The sequence below is a fragment of the Motacilla alba genome, chromosome 10 (assembly GCF_015832195.1).
Source record: "Motacilla alba alba isolate MOTALB_02 chromosome 10, Motacilla_alba_V1.0_pri, whole genome shotgun sequence".
Classification (NCBI taxonomy): Eukaryota; Metazoa; Chordata; class Aves; order Passeriformes; family Motacillidae; genus Motacilla; species Motacilla alba.
Genome location: NC_052025.1, coordinates 1,457,558 through 1,475,767, shown reverse-complemented (window position 1 = coordinate 1,475,767; position 18,210 = coordinate 1,457,558). Strand labels below are relative to the sequence as shown.

Below are 18,210 nucleotides of genomic sequence, written 5' to 3'. Positions count from 1 at the left end.
ACAGAAAGGATATTTACAGAATGCTAAAAAGATAATAATAAAAACTCGTGACTCTTTCCAGAGTCTCGACACAGCTTGACCCTGATTGGCCAAAGAGTGAAAACAATTCACATGAAACCAATGAAACAATCACCTGTGGGTAAACAATCTCCAAACACATTCCACACGAGCAAAACACAGGAGAAGCAAATGAGATAAGAATTGTTTTCCTTTTCTCTGAGGCCTCTGTCACTGCCTTTCAGTTTCCCAGGAGAAAAACCCTGGGCGAAGGAATTTTTTCAGAGAATGTGAATGCCACAAAGAAGTATCTCCAAATCTTATGCATGTGGTGCTTTGCTTGCTACATCAGAGTAGCAGGGGTGCTGTGATGGTAAAGTATTGCAGAACTGTCATCCCAGAATTTTGAAGTAGTGTGGAAAGAATTCCACAAAACTTTGTGCTAATATAAAGCAGGATGCTACTATGGAGAGTTTATTTCTAAAGAGCTGTGTTTTGGTGTTTTAAAACCTCAAAGAGCTGTGTTTTGGTGTTTTAAAACCTCAACTTTTTTCAATATTTTACTGTAGTCTTTACACAGAAGTATAACATGACTCTACAGAGTATATCTAGGGGTTTAGAGACCTTTAGTACAAAAACTGCCTGTCTAAAGGGAAGTAGAGAACAGGCATTCAAATATGCTAAACTAGTATGCAGTAATGTATCTACACGTAATATAACACTGAATTAATGTGCAACACTTGTGTAGATCAGCATAGTCCTGTCAGTAGTGTTGTTAAATTTGCCAGTAGGGCACTTCAGCAGGTACTAGCAAGAAGTGTTCAGTGCTAGAGGGAAATAATGTTGAGTCATCATTGTTGCCATCTTCATCTCCATTTGCTGCCTTTCACTGAGGACCCTGGTGCTTTTTCTGACCGGCTGGTGGGGAAGTTTGCTCTCTCCTTTTATCTTTCATTTTGTTTTTACTTTTGCATGAAGGTGGTTTTCACTGTACAGTCAATGTATGCCATCAGCTGCAGACCTTGCAAATGAGTCTTGTGGGTGTGAACCTCTGTAAGCATCCCTTGTGCAGCACTTGGAACCATCTGCCCTTTTATAACTGAATGAGAAACGTTCCACCATGGTATCTGAGTCATCCTTTTGCTCTTTCCTCCTTCCACCCTAATAAGTGGGGCATTTCTCTTGAACACAATTTATAAACAAGTTAATCAGGCCTTCTGAAATGGGAACTGTGTTTGATTAACATGTCACTAAAATACTCCTGTAATTATGCAATAATTTTAGGTTGATAATCAATTACCAGGATCGATGTTTCCTGTTGTATTTCACCCTGTAGCTCCTCCCAAGTCCATTGCTTTGGATTCAGGTAAGAGAAAGCCTATAGCAATACCAGATTTATTCAGCCTTGAAAGTAGGAGCTTGGCAATTTATTTTTGAGTGTTTTTTTCTCTTTAGAACCAAAACCCTTCATTGACATCAGCATCATCACTAGATTCAATGAATACAGCCAAGTCCTGCAATTCAAGTGAGTGTAACAGTGAATTGTAATTTAATTTTAAACATGTAATATATTTTAGAAGGGAACTTCATTCTTATGCTTGTTCTCCTATCCAAACCACTCTTGACTTCAGACTGAGTTTTTAAATGTCTCCAATAAAAAAAAAAACATCATTCAAAAATAAGGACTGACCACGTGCAGGGACTGTTATGCAAATTCTTTAGTAATCAGAATAATTTCCTTCTTGTACTGCAGTATCAGAGTTGTGTGTCTGTTTGCTGTGCAATGCTGGCCAGCATTCTAAGCACATCCAACTATAAATTGAGAGTTCAAATTGTAGATTGTAAATCTTAATATGTGACACTGCACAGCAGGACTTCACTTGTGTAGGCTAAGCATGTAATATTTAAGTTAAATTTATACAGGTATACACTTTTTTCCCATTTTAGGTACTTCATGGTTCTTATCCAGGAAATGGCACTGAAAATTGATCAAGGATTTTTAGGAGCACTTAGTGAACTTTTCACTCCATCTACAGACCCAGAAGCTGAAAGACAAAGGGTAATGTATGAGAGAAACAGATTTTTGCTGGAATGGGACCATAAGTGATTGAAGTATTTAAGTGAAAATCAATATAATAAAAAAATTGAAAAATCTCCGAGAAATTTCGTGTCTGTTATGGGTTGTTTGGGGTTTTTTTGCTATCCCTGGATTCATTAGTACACTCATTTTTAAGTAGCTAGTTAACTGTATTTAACTATGATTATTTTTTCTACTGTTTATTTATCTACATATGAAAACACATTTAAATATAATATAATTAATTGTATTACATATGTGGATGAGATTAACTTCCTTTTTTTTCTTTTAAATATTGAAACCAGTCTAAATTAATTCAGCAAGATGTGGATGCACTTAACACTGAGCTGATGGAATCTTCCCTAACAGATGTGTCAATGCTCAGCTTCTTTGAACATTTCCATATTTCTCCAATTAAGGTATGCAATAGAGAGATTATTGGTTAATAAATCATCCAATTAATTCATTACAGTAAATATGTCCCTAGTGGGAATTTTGCATTCTCTAGAATTTAGTACTTGGTTGGAAAACTTCCTCTGTTGCCCATGACTACAAACAGACCTTAAACCATAACTAAGTGGGGAGAATCAATGGGTCTAATAATGCTGAAAGCCAGATAAAATACTGGATAAAGTAATGTATCATAAATTGTATTAAAATACACTTTAATGGCATTATATTCATGTCTCTCTTGAAGCAGTTAGATTTTTTTAGAGCAAGGGAAGAAGAATCATCAATAGATGAAATGATAGCTTTCTTCAACTTTCATCACTGATTTGTTTACATGGGCACCACATGACCTGTCTGCTCTGGTTTGGCTTTTCTTTGGTCTTGATTTGTCTTGTTTTACTGATTCTGCCTTGACAGCTGCATTTGAGTTTGTCTCTGGCTTCTGGTGGAGAAGCATCAGATAAGGGGGAAGAAATGATAGCCATCCATTCTCTGAATTTGCTGTTGAAAAGTATTGGAGCTACTCTGACAGATGTGGATGATGTTATTTTCAAGTAAGCAAATTCAGTTGGTTGGGGCTTTTTGTTTGGGGTTTTTTGTTTAATACTTTGACTGCTGTACACTTAATAATTGAATGAATGGAAAACCTTGCTGACTGACTCTAGTCTAAGTTTATACTTCCTTAGGGGAAAGGGAGGAATGGAGAAAAGTTGGAGTTTGAGATCCTTTTTAAGGCAATAGTCTTCAGGATTTTCTGAAGGAAAGCAGAGAAGTATTTGAATGTGGAAGGGTATCTTTAATGTATGATTACTTGTCTTTCAGACTTGCTTTCTTTGAAATTAAATACCAGTTCTACAAGAGAGATCAACTGAGGATGAGAGTTATTAGACATTACAGTGAACAAGTAAGCTTATTTAGTCAAGCCTTTGTGTAAAATTTTGAGTATATGTCTTGAAGAAGATTTTATTTTTCTTCACCAAATACTTAGTTGGGCCCTCTAATACCTTACTTGGGTGGTAAATTAAAAAATGAACCAGGCTGAGGTTCTGACATGCGTGACAACAGCTCATAACACTGCTTTTGTTGTTTGCCTTTTTCTTCCCTCTCATCATTTAGTTCCTGAAACAGATGTATGTTCTTGTACTTGGATTAGATGTTCTTGGAAATCCATTTGGTTTGATCAGAGGGCTGTCTGAGGGAGTGGAAGCTTTCTTCTATGAGCCATTCCAGGTATGAGTTCCTGATTCTTTAACTGTGGCTTTATAAAAGGTTGATTGAATATACTGGTAGGGTTATAGTTTGTTGTCACTGTACTCCACACCCTGAACAGGCAGGCAGCAGTAATATTTTCATGTGAATTTCAAAGAAATAACCCATTCAGATGGCCTTACTTGCATCAATGTAAAGGAATTGCTAGTTTTTCTTGAAACAGATGCATCATTGTGTAGTTTTCTGCTATTCCTAATAAATTTCATTTTTAGGGTGCTGTTCAAGGACCAGAAGAATTTGCTGAAGGCTTTGTAATTGGTGTTAGAAGTCTTCTTGGGCACACAGTGGGTATGTGTCATAGTGTTCTTGCTTGGTGAATTCCCACATTATTTTTCTAGTGAGTATTTAAGGTTGTCATACTGTTGCCAGTGTTTGTGGTACAGATCGTTCACACATAATTTACCTGAGACCATCTAAATAGCTGTTCATAGACTGAGCAGCCAATGTGAGAAACATTGCATATATAACTAAATTAGTAATATGCTCTGGATAAATAAGAAGCATAATTTTAATGGTCCTAAAATGTCTGGAGAAGCCTGAGAAGTGTTCTGTTACAATTACTTTAGGTTTTTATTTTGCTGTGTCTTGACAGCAATTGGAGAAAACACTATTTCATCCATTATGCTATATAACATGTAGTAAAGTGCTATAAGTGTTCCTATTGCTGTATGTATGGATATCAGACCAGATTCTGGAGCCTTCTCATGGATAACATGGCTCTGTGTGAATTCATCCTATCTGAACTGGATATGAATGGAAATTGCTATCAGCTTGCTGGCTTCCTGTGTGTTGTCTGCTGTTAAGCTGTGAAAGCACAGTAACTTCTGCTCTGTGCCCTGTTCCCTCAGGTGGGGCAGCAGGGATGGTGTCCAGGATCACTGGTACTGTTGGCAAAGGCTTGGCTGCCATTACTCTGGATGAAGAATTTCAGCAGAAAAGGAGAGAGGAGATGGGTCGGCAGCCAAAAGACTTTGGGGAGAGCCTGGCCAAAGGAGGCAAAGGCCTGCTACGGGTATGGTTTGGAGATGAGTGTTTCATGTGCCAACTTTCATGAAAATCACCTGCAGGAAGTTTGATATCTTTTTTGTTGGTTCATTACCTAAACAGAAGAGACCAATAGGCAGTGATTGGAGACTCAGTGTAGTGCATCAGCTGTAGTGTTTGAGGTCATGTTTCTGGTCACCTGAGCAATTGAAGTTAGGATCTTGAATGGAAAATAACACCCATTTCTCCTGTGTATTGTATAAATAAATAAATAGTTACTCATATAAAACAAATGTGTTAGGTAATTAAGGTAACTGGGCCCTTGTAGGCACACGGTTTGTGGTAATTTGGGATGGGCACAGCTGTGAGCAGCACTGACAGCAGTGAGCCATGGAGTGCCCAGGGGCACTGCCCAACCACCAAAAGGAGCAGAGGGCACACAGGTGCAGTGCATGGACATGAGGGGTATGAAAGGTTGGGCTACAGAACAAGAGGAGCAGATGCTTGCAGCCTTCTGCAGTGGTGTGGTGTTACTCTGTGTGGTGTCAAGCTTTCTGAAATTGTCTGGGGATACTCTGTGTATGGTGGCCCTGTTAGCTGTGACATGTCCTGTGACAGGCCCTTACTTGACCTTGCAGTCAATTCTGTCTTTCAAGTCTTTGCCTCAGTTATAGTTTTCTTAAAAATATAAAAGTAAGAGAAAAACAAACCCGAAACCGCCAGCCAAACAGTGTTTCTGATGCTGAACTTTACATTATGAAGTATTAAAATAAGGATGTGAGACAACAGGTTACCCAGTTGGACTGACAGTTTCTCATTGGGAACTTAAATTATCTTTGTTTTAGGGTGTTGTTGGAGGTGTGACAGGCATCATCACTAAACCAGTAGAAGGTAAGCACAAAGGCTGCATTGCACTGCTTAAGTGGTTTCTCAATACTTGACAATTTATTTTGTAATGCTAAGAAATAACAAGCCAAGTATGGTGATGCTAAGGCATAGCAAGTTTTTTATATTTCTTATTCAAATGTGAATTTACACGATGATTTCCTCAAATGTCTTTATATCTGTTGTTGGCTTTACCACCTTTTAAACATGTGTATGGTTAAGAATAGGTTATCTCTGTGATGTATTTTGTTAGGCCTGCTGTAGTACCCAATTTATTGTCTGAAGCCAGAATAAAGATAGTGAAAGTAGGAAAGCAAAAATCACCAGCTGAAGAAGTTTTTTGGGACTCCAAAGGTTAGAGAAATCTTAGAAAGCAAATTTGGTTTTATGCCTGAAGTCAGTATTTGTTCCTGTTACTTCATGAAAATGATAGATGATGAAAAATATCCAGGCTAAAATGCCTCTTACTAATGTTCGTGGCAATGATTTAAATGTTGGGAGTCAATTGTAACTGTGTGGTATTTTACAGCTTTTGTGTGGTACTTAGATATGTAGTCCTTGTCTCTTGGGTGGGTGACCTCACCTACTTTCTGAACACTCCTTTGGTTCTCTCATAGTTATATATGACCAGAACCATGTAATTTTGAGATAGAAATAGTTAACTTCTGTCATACTTGTGCATCTTAGTGTCTTCAGAGTATTTTGTTATTACTGACAACCTATTCAAAAACTCATCTATTGACCTATAGCACAGACTGAAAGTGGGAGAAGGAGAATCTTGATAACATCTCAGTTCAGGGCCCTTCAAAAGCTGATAAGGTATTAAGTGAACAGTGATGTGTCTGAGTGGACCAGGAAGCAGTGGGTGACTTTTCACAGACAGCTCTTTGTACAACAGGACTCTATGCAATCACTGGCTGTGGGCTGTTTCCAGCACGAAACAGCTGCCCTGTAGCAATAATGGTTTAATTCTGTGGTTAAGTAGGTCATGAAAACATTTATTTTTCTGTTTCTATTCTTTTCAAGGGGCTAAAAAAGAAGGTGCAGCTGGATTCTTTAAAGGAATTGGAAAGGGGCTTGTAGGAGTGGTAGCCCGCCCGACGGGAGGCATTGTAGATATGGCAAGCAGTACCTTCCAGGGAATTCAAAGGTACAGCACAAGAGGAAGTTCTCCTCCTATGTTGGATACCAGGTGGTAAAGTGCTCCAGTAGTGCCACACAACTATTGATGTTATGATATGTGAGGCTGAGGAATGTCCAGTGGCCTGTAACAAATGTATTTCATGATGACGAGGAAATTGCTGCTTCAGAGAACAGGCTGCAGTGTGGTAGTTCAGGTAGACAGTAACTAATCCATTTTTTCATTTTGCTCCTTCCACTGAGGAGAAATGTCTGTTAAATTTACTGCGAAAAACAAACCACTGAAATTTTCAGAGTAAAACTTCCCAATCTGAAATTTGTTTAGCAGTGCCCATCAGGGCCTCCTTGTGTTTTAATGGGACCTTTGGATAGTGTGTTAATAAACTTGAGAACCCTTAGTAAGTTATCTGCATTTGGGAATAAACTTCTCCAGCTTATTCTGTAGCTGTTTAATTGACTAAGTGCTACTTTTGGTTTATTATTAGCAGTGTGTCTTTACTATTTACATCTGCAGGATACCCAGGATGTGTAAGTGGGATGTGTGGCAAGTGAAAGGCTGACTTCTAAAGATGTACTGGTGAAACTCAGGCTTGTATTAAGCTTACCAGAATCATGTTGCTCTGTCTATGGCAGGGTGGCAGAATCGACTGAAGAAGTGTCAAATCTCCGTCCCCCACGCCTCATCCGTGAGGATGGCATCATCCGGCCCTACAACAGGGTGGAAGCTGAGGGCTATGATTTATTTGAGGTATGTTCTGCATTGTAAACACAGCTAAAATTCTCTTTAGAGAATTGATTGATTGCGACTTAATCCTTTATGGATTAAGATCCTTTATGGATCCTATATCCTTAATCTCTTGAGAGAATTTTAGGGTTTCATAAAGGATTAAGTTGCAATCAATCTGTAGCAGTCATTATCTGAAGTAAAAATTTGCCCCAGCCGATTTCATAAAGCAAGCCTGGATAGCAGGAAGGGCCCAGTGCTTGGAGTAAGCTGAATGCAAAATGGGAACTGCAGCATTCCTGTTCTGTGGTCTTCTCCATTTTATGTTCACTTCTCATACTCTGGAAGGAGGTAGTGGGATTAAAAATTATCAGGATTAAGATTTAAATATGTGGAAAAACCCCCCATTTTGCTAGTTCCAGATTTTTGTCTTTATAACAAAGCTAAGAATGGTTTACAGACTAAGCAACTAAGTGATGGATCTTGAATTGTTTGGTTGTATCAGCAATTAAAAAAACTGCATGGATTTTCATAATACTGCAGTTTGGTTTTTCCTTATGTTGTTCATAATAGCAATCTGTCATAGCTACAGGCACTGTGTGGACATTTAGCCTGCTTTCTCATGTGGATGTGCCTAACATATGGAAGATGAATAACATGAGTTTTCAAGTTCTTGATAGTCAGAATCTGGTTAATTTGTATTTTAGACTTTTGTTCTTAATACTTACCTTTAAATGCTTATTCTGTTGCTAAAAAGTTGCAGTAAAATAACTGTCCACATTAACATTTTAAGATCAAAACTTGGATATCTGCTACTTGTTTGTACATGGTCTTTTAATCCTTATACCCTGTTATATTTCTAACATTTCTTTTCTTTCTCCTTCTCTCCTGGCATGCAGCAAGAACTGGAATAATGGAGTAAACATTTTCCATATTTCTTGTCTGTTTTTCTCATGGTTTTTCATCTGCCTTAAGTATTTAGATAAAGGGCATGATTGCATTTACCATGTCCTCTCCCCTTCTTCTCAATCTTTTCTGTGTAGCAGTTGAAATAAATGGTGTTTCATGTTGTCCAGCTCAGAAAACCAACTTGAATAATCATGTTCAGTAGGATTAGATGAGAGAGACAGGGAGGGGTTGTTTCCTGTATATTTATTTTTCTGAGGATGCTTAGCTCCTTATGAATGGCAACAACAGAAGGCCCTTGGAAAAAAAGAATCATGGTAGGTTAGATCCTGAGTTCATTTATTTATTGGTGCTCTCCTAGAGGTGGAGCTGTGGACAGAGGGGCAGAGCAAATCTTGAGCAAAATTTAAAATAGTGATAGAGAATGGAATTTACTTTTGGGAAAATGCTTGTAATTTTAAGTTTTCATAGAAATGCTGAGAAAACCTCTACTTGTGGTTTCTGTGCTATGCCAAAGCCTTGACAGCTACACATCTGCTGACCCACTATGCCTTCAAGGTACTACTGCTGGCTTTATATGAATTTGTGCAGTTAAAACACACAGCTAGCTTAGTTGACTCTGGCTCTTTATTCACAGAATCTTCAGGGGCTTTGCTCTTCAACATAAAAAAAAATAAGTATAAACTTTCAGCTGTTAACAGGAATTTACACACACACACACATATATATATGTATTTCTATACTAAGCAATGCCATAAATTTCATTCCTAATAAAGCATCTTAGAAATTAGCCAGCTAAGCTTAATAAGCTGTTGTCAGAGCAAAGTTTTTGCCTATTATATGGGAAAAATGTTGAACAGAAGCATTTTTGCTGGTAATGCCTTTTAGAATGTAATGGTTAATTTAAAATGATTCAACAGAACATTTAGTGATTTTTTTTTTTTGAGGATTAAATGAAATTAAGTTGTGATATACTAAGCAGACCAAATTTTTTCTTCTTGAGTTTTTTGGTTTGCTTTTGTTGTTTTGTTTTTTTTTTTCTTTCTCCCTATGTTTTTTATATCTGGCTAAAAGGAAAAGGTGGTACAATCAACACAGAAAATTTGATACTATGCAGTTCCTCCACATCTGGTATTTGTATTTTTCTTAAGAAGTGTAGATTGGAATGGGAGGATACAAACCAGGAATAGAATCTCTGTACAGTTCACTAAATACAGTTGGTTTCTTTCAACAAGTACTTAATAGAATACAGGAGAGGTTTAATTAACTGTTCAACTGTTCTTGATTTTCTTGCTAGAGGTCAGTGTTGGGAAGGCTTTGTTTTCTAATGTAAGTTAGCAAGCAATGTAAAGCAAGACAGGACAGTGCCTTTACATGAAATTGGGTATTTAATGAAAAAAAAATGAGTCAGAAAGTCAGTCCTATGTGCATTTTCAAATTAAATCACAATAGGTACAAGTGCTACTTATTTTTGGATCCAGTTTTGATCCTATATTACAAGTTGTTCAACCAGGACCCACACCTTCTCATCCACTTTAACTACATTTAATGCGTATGTCCCTTTAAAATAAATATAGGCTGATGGAGTGGAAACCTTGTAAGGTTACCTTAAGGATCAGATGCCTCAATACCATCCAGCGATTGGATGGAAAAATGTTTTACTTAATTACTTTTGTGTGAAATGTAGGTATTAGAGCTTGTCTTAGAGCAGCAAACATGTAGGTTTTAAAAGAAAAGGTGCTTATTCCATAGGAAAGTGGGGTTTTGGTGCAAAATGAGGGCCACAGCCAGGTGGAGTAGGTCAGTTGAGTTGTGTAAACTCGTTTCTGCAGTTCCTTGTCCCAGCAGTGCCGGATCTGATGTTTGTGTGCTGTGCAGGGATGTGCTCAGTCAATGCAGAGCTGGGAGTGAGCTGTGCCATGGTGCAAGCTGTGCCTCGGCTCATGGGCCAGCCTGGGCAGCACATGTGGGTTTTGTCACTCCTAAATGCACAGCATGCCTGCAGAACTCAAAGGGCAAATAGGGCAGCTCTAGGATTGTTTTCCGAGGAATCAGTTCTCAAGGGTTAATCGTGGTCTGAGGAGTGTTGGAGCTGAGCTGTGCTGAAGCAGGTGCTGGGAGCCTTTGGTGTGGTGGGGCCGTGCCTGTGCTGGCAGGGCTGTGCCCAGCGGGGGCTGCTGCTGGCCCAGCTCCTCAGGGCTGCCGTGATGTCACTCATACATTATTCAATGCCTGTGGCATTACTTTGTTTCATTTCCCAGTTAAAGCATGGAGCTTTATAAAGAATGCAGAACACCTCATGAATAATTGAGGCAGGGTGGTGAGACGGTGTGTGTGGCAGAGCATAGACTGTGCTGCAAACTGCAGATTCTGTTTCTGCTTGACTCACTGTTCTGCTGTGTAAATTTGCATTGGTTCTTTCATTTCCATGTAAAATAAGAATGAGTTAACTTCTTCAAAGTGCTGTAGTATGCTCATAAAAATAACAGCTTTTGATTAAGATGTCTAAATTCTAAGAGTGTGCAGATCATGAAGTAATTGACATCAAGTGCAACCCCCTTTTTACATAATGCCACCACCATTGTGCTGACATCTATCAGGTGTATTGAGAATAGCTCAGAAATTCTGCATCTTTTTGGCACAGGCCTCAGTGGGAACTCTTACTTCGGTAACATATTGCATGTAAAATCTAAAAATACTATTGGGATTGTTTCTGAAGTTATGAGAAACAGGCTTTCTCTCCAAAGCTTTGAGTTTGAATAGAGAAATATGCTTATGAATAAATCTGTTTAAATATGTGGCATGTCTAATTTCTTCATATTCGACAAAAGGATTCAGAATATGGATTGCAGCCTTTGAATTACAGTCCTCACATGGTGGTGGGTTTTCTGTTTCTTCCGTTTTTTACTTGTTTTTGAAACAGCTAAGGTTCAGGTATAAAATGTGAGTTCATATTTTCATTTTAGTCATATGCTGCCATTTTTCTTCTAATGTTTTGAAGAGGCTTTGAGATAAGCAGTCTTTCTGGCATCTTTTTTTTTTCATGTACATTGTACAGTTTCAGAAATTTTTAAGATGGTCAGAAAGGGATATTTTTTATAGAAGATGTTGGTCGACCCTATGGTTTTGCTTACTGAAAAACACTGGATTAAAATGTATTTCAAAACATAACATCACTAGAGAGCAAGTCCAGGAAAACACTATGCTGTTGATTTCAGCTCTTGAATATTCATCCACTTTTGAGATTAAAGGATTTTTTGGAGTCAGTTGTGATGTATGATGATGCTTTAAGATATTTGTTGAACTTTTGAATATATGAAAATAAAATGCAAATAAAAAAATTCAAACGTTCTTTTAATTGATTCTTATGTAAGCTGATCTTTCAATTTTGGTTATTTAAACTGCATAGAATTAAACCTGTTAATCACAGACAGGCAAATGTGGAGTCAAGAGCAGCCTCTATTGTCATCTCATTGGTTCTTGGGTTCATCTAAGGAAATAAAAAAGAAATAGCTATTTACAAGAAATAACTAAAAACCTACTGAATTCTTAGTTGTCCTTCCTCTTTAGGTTCTTGTTACTAGTTTGTCAGAACCTTGTGGAATGAGGACTTGAGGAATTTTCTGTTAAAGAGGCTGAATTCCACAGTGACAGCTGTAAAATGAACTGAAAGTCATCCTACTTTGCTCTGAAGAATATCAGACCAATTTTGGGGCACCCGTTTGCTAAAAGTTGGTCTGAAGTATTTGCATTCTGCATCCAGGCATTCTTCCTTATATTTCCCCATGTTTCTACACAGGAGCTGCCCATTTTCCCTTAGAACAGATTATATCATAAAAAAGGTGCTTGCATTGACCTGGAAGGTACTAAGCTAATATGCTTTGACTTTATACTTATATATATTGACTTTATGCTTTATTTATATATTGTCTTGCTAATTTTTGCTAATTAAACACTGTTTATAAATGTCGTTTTAAAGACTTACTGCATATTTGGAAAACCAGTAGTTGATACAGATTTATTCTCATACCCACTTGGAGGCTGGGTTCCCACTGGTAGCAAGTTATTAATGTCATACTTTTATCTTTTTCTGCATGAAGTTTTGATGTGTATTCTTTTCCCACAAGCATGTTCAGGTATCACTCTGTGAGTTTAATCCAGTGCTGTTGGGAGCTTGATGTTGGGGCGACTGTGAGCCTGTCTTCTGTGCTGGTCTGTGTTGTTGATGGAATATTGTAATCCTGGTGATGTGCTCTAGGAACCATTATACTTTAGTCAAAAAGTATGTGCAGAATGGGAAATCTGAAAAAAAAAAACACCAACGAATAATTGCCAGAAAATCCTAGGAGTATCCTAGGATCCTGTCCTTCAGTAATTTATTCCAAAACTTTTTCTGTGTTTGTAGGTTGTCACTTGAGTTGTAGTTGTCTAATCAAAATGTGATGAGTAATTTAATCTGCACTTTCACACACCTTTGTATTTTGGTATTGAATAATCATATCTGCTCAGTGCTTCAGAAGCCTGATTTTGAGGTGCACTGTGAATTTGTATCTTGATAGTTTCTTTCTGGGGGTCTGAGTCATGTGCCTTACATAAAAATGCATGACCTTTGCAGGGTTTTCACTCTTGAATGAAGCCTGCAGCATGGTCTGTAGAATGAACATTATTAAACAATTGCTAGGACAGAAAGGAAATCAAAGCTGAAGAAATAGTCTGGTACAGCAGTGTCAGTGTTCTACCTTTGAGTGGAATGGATCAGACTTCTCAGTGACTCAGCTTCAGGACTGAGAGCACTGTGAGAACCTCCTTTAAAGAACTAACAGTGAGGTAACGTTTCAGAAGGCTTTTGAATTCACAAGACCTATTTGATTTGTGGTTTTTGATGTTTTGTGTTTGGTTTGTTTTAATTTGATTTTTTTGTTTTGGTTTGGGTTTTTTGTTTGTTTGTTTCTGTACAAAGCCCCAGAATTATTTTCTGTTTCTGTTTCAGAAGTTGCACATCAGGAAGTTGGAAAAAGAGGTTTATCGATACCACTGTGCAATTCCAAGAGGCAGAAGAGCAAATCTTATTGTTACCAACAGGTATTGAATTTTGAATGCTTTCTAAGGGCTTGGCATGATTTTAGCTAGGGGATTAGACATCTGGCTAAGTCTGGACTGATGGCTCTTCTCTGCCTATCTATTTTCCTTCTCTCTTTTCTTCTTTTGTTTTTTTAATATTTTATTTTGTTTCCTTAATGGAAAATGTGATTTAGTTGTGACGTCAGAGCTGGATACTAATTGGGTAAGATGGTTTACTCTGAGATCAGTGTCCCTTTCATCACAGCAGCGGGAAATAGTCTTTTTTCTCTTTGATTTGATTTTTCAAATTAGCTTGTTATAAGTGTTTGCAGTCAAGCTAACAGTTTGATAATACATGTTTATAATGTTGTTAATTAAAGAATATTCTAAATGAAGTCATAAGTCTACCAACATGAAAATTATTATTTAACTCGTCTGACAAGTTTTAGAGTTCAAGATGTTGGCAGTCCTGAGTTTGAGGACTCAAAACTTTCTACATCTGCTTAGATAATGAAAAGGATCATGATCTCCACATTGCCCAGGTCATCAGTTTGCAGCTTGCCTGAATGTTTGGGAGGGGCTCATCCATAATAAGACCATGGAGGCTTCCCAGTGTGTTTTTTTCGTAATGACCAGCCCAGCTTGGAATTCAGGCTGCAGATGGACAAGATTTCAAGGCCATGAATAGTAATTGGGCAGTTTAGTTGTTTGCAGCCTTAGCTAAATGTGCACTTCTCTCCTTATCCCAGTTCTTGGCCTGCTCCTACTGTGTGATGTCTTAGATCATCTGTGCCTTTCAAAGACCAAGTGATTGTCTCAGAGTGCATTAAGGAAATATGAGTGCACTGTGGCTGAGTAGATACTTGTAATCTGCACAGAAAATGCCTTCTTAAACAAATGCTTTCATTTTGTTTAGTTTTTATAGCAAAGTTCTAGTCCCAGGGAGAAATTGAGTATGAACTTTTTTCTTTTTTTGAATAGGAGAGTGATATATGTGAAAGAAGTGGAAATCTTAGGCCATTTAACAACAGAGTGGGACTACTTATTTGAAGAATTTACACGTTATCCCTCCTATGAAGCAAATATTTTAAAAATTACTGTTTGGGTAAGAATAGCATGTAAATTTTCTTCTCTTTAATTCTCACTAGAGGTCTATACATGCTTTTAACTTATTTATGGTTCTTACTGCTAATTAAGAGACTGTGTGACAGGATTTACTGAAAGTATGACAGTTGGGTTGGACAGAGACCGTGTTGAAATCTCACCTGAAGTTGGCATTCAAACCATTTATGTATGACATTCTGCATTCTTGTTTTGTGAGTCATCTGAAGCACAATTTTGTTCCCCTCTGCAGGAGGAACAAAAGATGTTCCAAAGAAAGGACAGTACAGGTCATGAATGTGTGAAGACTGTTCAGTTTTGGGATGAAGCTACAGCAAGGGTATATATATTTTTTTTTTAATTTAATCTTCTTTTCTTATGATATTGTTAACAGTTGTTGAAACTCAGCATGTAAAAAAAGATGGTAATGTTCAGACACTTGTTAGAGATTAGGCTGCTGTGCCTGAGGACCATTTACCATAGTTTTGTGTTGAAAACTGTGTTTTACCAAGAGTATGATGAGACCAGATCATCCAAAGCATTCAAGAGAGTTTATGCAATAATGATTTAATGTTGAAGCTGCATAGTCTTAGGATTTGTATGTTAAAGCTCATTAAAGGAAAGTAATGCCAATGTCTAAAGTACTATGTTGTCTTAAATTCCCTATAGTCTGTAGGATTCCACATACCTCCTCATTATTTCAAGATGACCTAATCCAGTACAAGTGGGCCTTGTATGCTCAGGCTTCTTTAGATTCCTCCCTCCTCTGTCCCCACACGTGTTTTTGCCACCATTTATCTCTAAATGTTTGTTCCTATTAGTGCCAGGGAGGCTGGAGTCTATTGTGAGCCTTCGTTCTGTGGATGCTTGGATCTTGTAGGTAACTTACCTAAAGTGATCCATCAGTTTGGGTAAATTCCAGAGTACTTCAAGAATAGAAAAATTAACTTAGGAAACCGTGTGTGTGACTGTAGTGTTGTATCAGGTGATGAGAGAGGAGGTGTTCTCCCTGATACCAAATGCGAAATCAATTAGGTCCACAGTGTCTTGGAATCACACTTGAAATTGTAGCTGCAGTAAATGGCAAGTCAGCAGATGGAATCAGAATCAGGGCCAAATTGCTGCTATTAAATTGATTGAGCCTCCTAAAATAATGGGTTAGACTGGGAAGGAAAAAAATTGCTATAATTTTGAGGCATTTTATATACTGGAAGAATCTTAGTTCTTCACTGTGTCTCGTCTAAAAATGTTCCTTCAGCTTTCTCTTCCAGCATGTTGTCCAAATCACACTTGGCATTAAGTAATTGAAATCCTTTTAGTTCCTCTGTATCTTAGTGGCATGGCCAAAGTTGAAGCATTGCACAGAACACACAGGTCACACTAGAAGGAGACTTCCATGTGTTTTATTACCTTTTTTTGGTATTATTTCCTAAGTGTACTTTGCTTTGCTATGTTTATGCTGGTATCTATACATTAAAAATCTATTTTTCTGCTCTCAACTGCAACACTGCCCATTTACTTTTTGTGGATTACCGTTTCTGTTCATCAGTTGAATGTTGTGCATATGAATCAGGAGCTAAGTACCTGACTTAGACCAGGCTGTGTGTGTGGATTTACATGTTTGTTGAATTTTTTTTAATAGCATCTTATGGAAGAAAGGTGCTACCTGCTTTAATTGTTGTTTGCTTTCACTGTGTTGTTTTGCAGAGGGTTTGTTGTGCCATTCAGGATGCCCTGGCAACACGAAAACAGGAGAAGCTGGTGAAGAGAGCATCCTTGCAGCTGAGGAAACCTTAAATGCTGTCTTGATAATGACAGGATTTGTCGGGTTTGACACTTGGTATGCAATTTTCTCCCTAAAATCGATTAGAAGCAACATGGAAACATTGGGCAAAAACCAAAAATAAAACGTCTGAGGTTTTCTTTCAAAGTTAGCAGCCATTAACACTTTAGTTTTAGAAGTTATGCATCTTTTGGAAACAATGGGTTTCTAAAGCCTGCATTTCAGTTTATAAATTACATTTTTTGCTAAAATGTTTTCCCACTCTAAAATTCTGTTTTCTACCCTTTTAATGTCAGAGAGTCTAAAATGAAGTGGTTATCTTATTTGCACTCTAATGTTATGGTTTACAGACCAGTGGTTGTGGTTCTGGTGTTTTTTCAGATAAGCACTTCTGTTAGTGATTGAAACAAATTAAGAACTCTATTTTAGACAACATTCTCCTTAAATTACTCTAGACAATTTAGCTAATATAATTTCATCTCTGAATGTTTAGTATTAGAAAATACTGCATCGAAGCAATGTAATAATCACTATATATGAAAGAAGCAGGCTATTGTTGTCTGGAAATGTTTACTTTGAAATGCTGTCACATTGTAAATGAAAATCTGCACTTTAAAAATGGAAAATATTATTTACCTGTCATGTGCCTGTTTATGGTTTTGGTTGTGTCACTGTAGCCTAAAGAATTCTCCAGGAGGAACAGCACACACTGGGTTTAGCATTGCATGCCAAAATCTTAAATCTAAGAAATTAGCTCTCCATATTTCAGTGTACAGTTGCTCCACTGGAAGAATGCCATCTCATGGAGTTAAAACTCACTTCTGCTGCAACGTTTTTGTTGCAGTTTCTCTTCCTGAAGGCTGTTAGCATTCAGTTTAACACAACATTTAAACACAAAGTGTATGCCTGGTATGAAAAACCCCATCAACTTCCTTGAGAGAACTTCCATTCTTAACAGGAGGCCTATGCATAGGTAACAGAGTGGGGACAAGAGGAGCAAACACATTTGAGTTCAGTGATCAGTGAACTGGGAGCTTTTGCTGTCGGTCTTTGGCTGTCAGATCGGAAAATCAGTGTCCTTGCAAAAACTCATGAAAATTTGACCTTCCCAATTTCCTTTTCTTGGAAACAATATTTTCTATTTCTTACTTCTCTTTTGTGCTAGATAACAGCTGTAGATACAAACTTGATGAGCTAAAATGACAGTATTTTTTACAGATGCATACAATGCGCCAGGCCGGGATTTTTAAACTCTACACTTAAGGGCTGGTGCATTGCATAAATGCACTCTTAACCTGTACCTATGAGCTCCCAAAGTTAGAAAGCTGAAGATATTTGAAATTATGCTGCCAAACACAGAACATGTAGAGAGCATTGCACACGTGGTTTTATTGTTGTTGTATGCACATGGCTATTAATCCACTTTGCTGCAAGGGAAAAAATGTGGTACAGCCTTTAATTTTTGCTATCACCTGTTTTCTAGAAAGCTCTGCTCAAACAATAAATAAATTAGCTGTCCAGCTTGTATGTATATCAAGTTCATATTTTAAAAGAAAAGACAATAAATTTTTATATGCAAGAATTTGTGCTATGATTTAAAGTTTTGTTTCTTCTCAAGTGCATCGGTTTGCCTCATATCACTGACACTGTAAGAAAACCATCAGAGTACCAAGGTACTGCAGAAGAGCTTTCTACATACAGCTCAGCAGTATCTGCATCTTGTTTTCTGACATGTAGGGACAGTTGTATGAGTACTGCCTCGTAATTCATACTTGAAAATAGATGTCACTTGAGTCTACTTGGTGCATGTTCAGACAGTATCATGTGCCTGTT

General features: G+C 37.6%; 1 protein-coding gene across 3 annotated transcripts in view; it reads left to right on the top strand.

Moving 5' to 3' along the window:
• VPS13C (vacuolar protein sorting 13 homolog C) overlaps positions 1 to 17,959 on the top strand; it is a 74,661-nt gene extending 56,702 nt beyond the window's left edge. For 2 of the 3 annotated variants that reach the window (XM_038146792.1, XM_038146791.1), the window contains 16 exons: positions 1,282 to 1,363; positions 1,453 to 1,522; positions 1,945 to 2,056; positions 2,380 to 2,493; positions 2,942 to 3,078; positions 3,347 to 3,428; positions 3,641 to 3,754; positions 4,006 to 4,081; positions 4,642 to 4,805; positions 5,623 to 5,668; positions 6,689 to 6,812; positions 7,436 to 7,550; positions 13,423 to 13,514; positions 14,475 to 14,598; positions 14,848 to 14,934; positions 16,302 to 17,959. In XM_038146792.1, the coding sequence (XP_038002720.1) occupies positions 1,282 to 1,363; positions 1,453 to 1,522; positions 1,945 to 2,056; positions 2,380 to 2,493; positions 2,942 to 3,078; positions 3,347 to 3,428; positions 3,641 to 3,754; positions 4,006 to 4,081; positions 4,642 to 4,805; positions 5,623 to 5,668; positions 6,689 to 6,812; positions 7,436 to 7,550; positions 13,423 to 13,514; positions 14,475 to 14,598; positions 14,848 to 14,934; positions 16,302 to 16,391 (1,629 nt within the window). In that variant the 3' untranslated portion in view covers positions 16,392 to 17,959. Of the gene's footprint in view, positions 1 to 1,281; positions 1,364 to 1,452; positions 1,523 to 1,944; positions 2,057 to 2,379; positions 2,494 to 2,941; positions 3,079 to 3,346; positions 3,429 to 3,640; positions 3,755 to 4,005; positions 4,082 to 4,641; positions 4,806 to 5,622; positions 5,669 to 6,688; positions 6,813 to 7,435; positions 7,551 to 8,425; positions 12,749 to 13,422; positions 13,515 to 14,474; positions 14,599 to 14,847; positions 14,935 to 16,301 lie in introns of those variants that run through there. The other variant, XM_038146793.1, reaches the window with a different exon arrangement.
• The last annotated feature ends 251 nt before the right edge of the window (positions 17,960 to 18,210 follow it).